Source organism: Palaemon carinicauda, chromosome 7 (genome assembly GCF_036898095.1).
Source record: "Palaemon carinicauda isolate YSFRI2023 chromosome 7, ASM3689809v2, whole genome shotgun sequence".
In the NCBI taxonomy this organism is placed as follows: Eukaryota; Metazoa; Arthropoda; class Malacostraca; order Decapoda; family Palaemonidae; genus Palaemon; species Palaemon carinicauda.
Genome location: NC_090731.1, coordinates 166921102 through 166926101, shown reverse-complemented (window position 1 = coordinate 166926101; position 5000 = coordinate 166921102). Strand labels below are relative to the sequence as shown.

General features: G+C 40.5%; 1 protein-coding gene across 1 annotated transcript in view; it reads right to left on the bottom strand.

The window, feature by feature from the left end:
* LOC137644131 (uncharacterized) overlaps nt 1-5000 on the bottom strand; it is a 298294-nt gene that overhangs the window by 101217 nt on the left and 192077 nt on the right. The window contains exon 2 of the mRNA XM_068377105.1: nt 2379-2588. Coding sequence (XP_068233206.1) covers nt 2379-2436 — 58 coding nt within the window. The 5' untranslated portion in view covers nt 2437-2588. The remainder of the gene's footprint in view (nt 1-2378; nt 2589-5000) is intronic.

Below are 5000 nucleotides of genomic sequence, written 5' to 3'. Positions count from 1 at the left end.
AAGATGATTTCACATTTGTATTTTCCTTTGACCTTGTGGGGTGGGGGAGGTGCAATGGCTAGCAAGATGATTTCACAATTGTATTTTCCTTTGACCTTGTGGGGTGGGGGAGGTGCAATGGCTAGCAAGATGATTTCACATTTGTATTTTCCTTTGACCTTGTGGGGTGTGGGAGGTCCAATGGCTAGCAAGATGATTTCACATTTGTATTTTCCTTTGACCTTGTGGGGTGGGGGAGGTCCAATGGCTAGCAAGATGATTTCACAATTGTATTTTCCTTTGACCTTGTGGGGTGGGGGAGGTCCAATGGCTAGCAAGATGATTTCACAATTGTATTTTCCTTTGACCTTGTGGGGTGGGGGAGGTCCAATGGCTAGCAAGATGATTTCACATTTGTATTTTCCTTTGACCTTGTGGGGTGGGGGAGGTGCAATGGCTAGCAAGATGATTTCACATTTGTATTTTCCTTTGACCTTGTGGGGTGGGGGAGGTGCAATGGCTAGCAAGATGATTTCACATTTGTATTTTCCTTTGACCTTGTGGGGTGGGGGAGGTGCAATGGCTAGCAAGATGATTTCACATTTGTATTTTCCTTTGACCTTGTGGAGTGGGGGAGGTGCAATGGCTAGCAAGATGATTTCACATTTGTAAGTAAATACTTCCCCATGTTGTACATTACCCTTTCTGAGTCGGAATATCACTGAATATCTCAATGTGATAAAAAGGTTTGCGTATTGCCATGACGAGCAAACCTTATAGTCAGGGTAGGTAGTGGGTACGTTAGCTCAAAGTCCAGTTGTTAACACCTTTTCTAACAAGGACTTGGCCAGATAATTATGATGATTCTATGACCCCGTTGACCTGGTCAGTGAACTATGCAGCTGGTAGTTGGACGTATTCGGAGGGTCACAGCCAGGGCAGAAACCGCGTTGCAAAATAATCAAAAGATGCTGGAGAAATATATGTTGTCCGTCCTTGCCTTTTGATCAATATCATTATTCTGATATTTATGTTCTGTCTAAAAAGTCGTGTAATTTCAGACATTGTCATCTCAGAACATTACCTGCATATCTCCCATATATAATAAAGAGCAAGTGTCTGACTATGTATATATATATATATATATATATATATATATATATATATATATATATATATATATTATTTGATTCCGGTCACGCCCAGTGGCTTTGCCAGACATATAACTTCGGTTTCTCTTCGTCCCTCGGGTAGTCGTAATCCTTGTAGAAGGGTTGCGTGTGCGTGTGCTTATGTCTGGTTTCATATCTATCTAAATATTTAGTTAGTCCTTTTGACGGGTCGCGTACACTAGTTAAGAATAATATGCCGAAGCAAGGAAGAGGGCATCCTCTCTCTCTCTCTCTCTCTCTCTCTCTCTCTCTCTCTCTCTCTCTCTCTCTCTCTCTCTCTCTGTAGTGCATTTATCTGTAAAGGTTAAGGTACCGCGATCGTGTTCCCGATCTGAAGAGGGGGGAACAAATGAGCCTGTTCTCAAAACTTGAGAATACCTGTTCACATATGCATTCAATTATATACCTAGTTGTTAGTCGACAGTTGTTGGTCGTAGCTACAGTGGAGAGAGGAAGAGGGAAGAAAAGAAAAAAACGAAATATTTCTTTACATCATAACTCTTGTTGGTCATGGGAGGGCCTTGACTAGGTAATCCCATAGTAGTGAAACCATTATTATTAATATTATTATTATTATACTAGCTAAGCTACAACTCTAATTGGAAAAGCAGGACGATAGAAGCCCAAGGGCTCCAGCAGGAAACAATAGCCTAGTGAGGAAAGGAAATATGGAAATGAATAAACTAAAGAAGTAATGAACAATTAGAATAGACTATATTGAGATCAGTAACAACATTAAAATAGATGTTTCATAAATAAACTATAAAAAGATATTCATGTCAGCCTGTTCTACATAAAACCATTCGCTGCAAGTTTGAACCTTTGAAGTTCCACCAATTCAACTACCATTCAATAGGTATTTCTTTCTCTTGCCTGACAGAAGAATCATTAGCAGGATTTTATCTGAATTTATTTTGTATCTATATTTATTATGTATTTTATTTTATTTATTTATAAACTTAATGTAAAGATTTTTTCTTATAGAATTTAATCAAGGCAACGCTTTATGAGTAGAGCTTAACTCATTGGTCTGGTTAAAATCCTCCTTTTGAATAATAATAATAATAATAATAATAATAATAATAATAATAATAATAATAATAATAATAATAATAATAATAATAATAATAATAATAATAATAATAATAATGATAATAATAATAATGATGATGATGATGATGATGATGATAAAAAAAATCGAAAAGTATTAAATTTTCTTTCTCTTACCTGACAGAAAAATCATGAGGAGGACCGTAGCCAACCGTGGAAGACAATTCCAACTCATTTTGATCGCTCAGCCGTTTCTAAGCCATTCATCAGCTTCCATAATTCATGGTGAGTTACGGTCGTTTTTCTGTAGCCGGCTTCCCATCTATCGAATCGATTCGTGATGACGTCATCTTCCAAGGCCTAGCTAGATGCGTTTCAGCTCCATATCTGAAAAAGGAAAAAAAAAAATGAAATGGAGGGAAGTTTGGTAGGAAGCCAGACTCATAAATTGAACGAGAATTCTCTCCTGCCAGACTCAAGTATAAGGATTTTCTCTCTCTCTCTCTCTCTCTCTCTCTCTCTCTCTCTCTCTCTCTCTCTCTCTCTCTCTCTCTCTCTCTCTCCAATTAGACTTGTTTAGAAAAGTTCACTTGTAATTATCATGTTTTTCAAAGAGTTTAAGAAGTTATCCATACATCAAGTTGATATTATTTTCTACTACTACTTTGTATGTTGTTGAAGATTGCCTGGTCCTTGTGGTCAAGCAAGGGCTCTTGCAATTATATAGCCCCTGTTATTTTGTATACGTTTAATTTTGACAAAACTTTTATTAGATATCAGTCAATGAGTCCATCGATCATCCCGCATCCCGCGGGATGAATGGGCTGAGGCTTGATGAATTATCTTTCCAAAGCGTGCGTCCACACGATCGAGCAGTGCTTGAAGGGCAAACATCGTTACCAGTACACAATAGGGAACGGGATTGATCACCCATGATATCAAAAGCTGGAACATTACGGGCCAACGAAAGTCTACATATACAATACTTCTTTTTCTTCTTTTATTTAGACTTTGGGACCAACAACCTCAATTCCGTTTGTAGGAAGTGTGGTGACACTGGTAGGCTTATGATTCAAGAAGTAGCTTGTTTACTGTTTTATATCTAGCTGTTAGATTTTTTCGTTTTGATTTACATGGATGTTATCTTCCCGGTTATGTATAGTTTTAACATAAAAAAAGATCGTATAATATGGGATACACTTTCGTATAATTTGTCTAAAGTCTGATTCGTAGCCATGTTGCAATCATGGAAATAGATACTGAGTTCCCCTTGCAGTTCTTCCGGTGTTTTAAGTATAATGCTTCAGTGCAGTTTTATTTATTTTCATTTTACTCTTGCTGTTCACCATGCTAATTGTGTTGTTCTTCGGACTTGAAATGACAAATAACTCACGAGCCCAAAGTACGACCGTGTATAGTACCTGCCATCCATCGTTGTCTGGTAACAGTGTTTGCCCGTCAGGCACTACTGGTAACAATGTTTGCCCATCAGGCACTGCCAGTAACAATGTTTGCCCACTGCTGGTAACAATGTTTGCCCACCAGGCGCTGCAGGTAACAATGTTTGCCCAATCAGGCACTGTCGCTAACAATGTTTGCTGATCAGGCACTGCCGGTAACAATGTTTGTCCATCGGGCGTTGCCGGTAATAATGTTTGTCCATCGGGCGTTGCCGGTAACAATGTTTGTCCATCGGGTGTTGCCGGTAACAATGTTTGCCTATCAGGCGCTGCCGGTAACAATGTTTGCCCATCAGGAGCTACCGGTAACAATGTTTGCCCATCATGCGCTATTGGTAACAATATTTGCCATTCAGGCACTACTGGTAACAATGTTTGACCTTCAGGCACTGCCGGTAATAATGTTTGCCCATCAGACACTGCCGGTAACAATATTTGCTTATCAGGCGCTGCAGGTTACAATGTTTGCTCATCAGGTACTGCTAGTAACAATATTTGCCCATCAGGCACTTCTGGTAACAATGTTTGTCCTTCAGGCACTGCCAGTAAGAATGTTTGCCCATCAGGCACTGCCAGTAACAATGTTTGTCCATCAGGCACTGCCAGTAACAATGTCCATCGGGCACATCCGGTAACAATGTTTGCCCATCAGGCACTGCCAGTAACAATGTTTGCCCATCAGGCGCTGCCAGTAACAATATTTGTCCATGAGGCCCTGTCAGTAACAATGTTTGCCCATCAGGCACTGCTGGTAATAATGTTTGCCCACCAGGTGCTGCCGGTAACAATGTTTGCCCATCGGGCGCTGCCGCTAACAATGTTTGCCCATCAGTTGCTTCCGGTAACAATGTTTGTCCACCAGGCGCTGCTGGTAACAATGTTTGCCCATCAGGCACTGCCGGTAACAGTGTTTACCCACCAACGCTCCCGCTAATAATGTTTGCCCATCAGGCACTACCGGTAACAATGTTTGCCCATCAAGCACTGCCAGTAACAATGTTTGCCCATCAGGTGCTGCTGGTAACAATTTTTGCCTATAAGGCAGTGGCAATGTTCGGTTGTGACTTGTGACTGTTTTTGTCATCCCCACAGTCATCTCTTATTTTCCATTGTATTGTTCTCCTCCCTGTATATTTTCCCCTTCACCGTTCCACCATTTCTATAGTAGTGTATTCTGGTGCCATTTCTGAGTGGGGATACCTTAACGTGGTGAAAAGTTTTGTGTATCGCCATGATCAGCAAAGCTGTACTAGTCAGGGCCACCTATACTAAGTTAGTTTGCTGTGAACGATCAGACTAAAGTCTCCCACCATCATCAGTCTCTAGTGGCCGGCGTGGT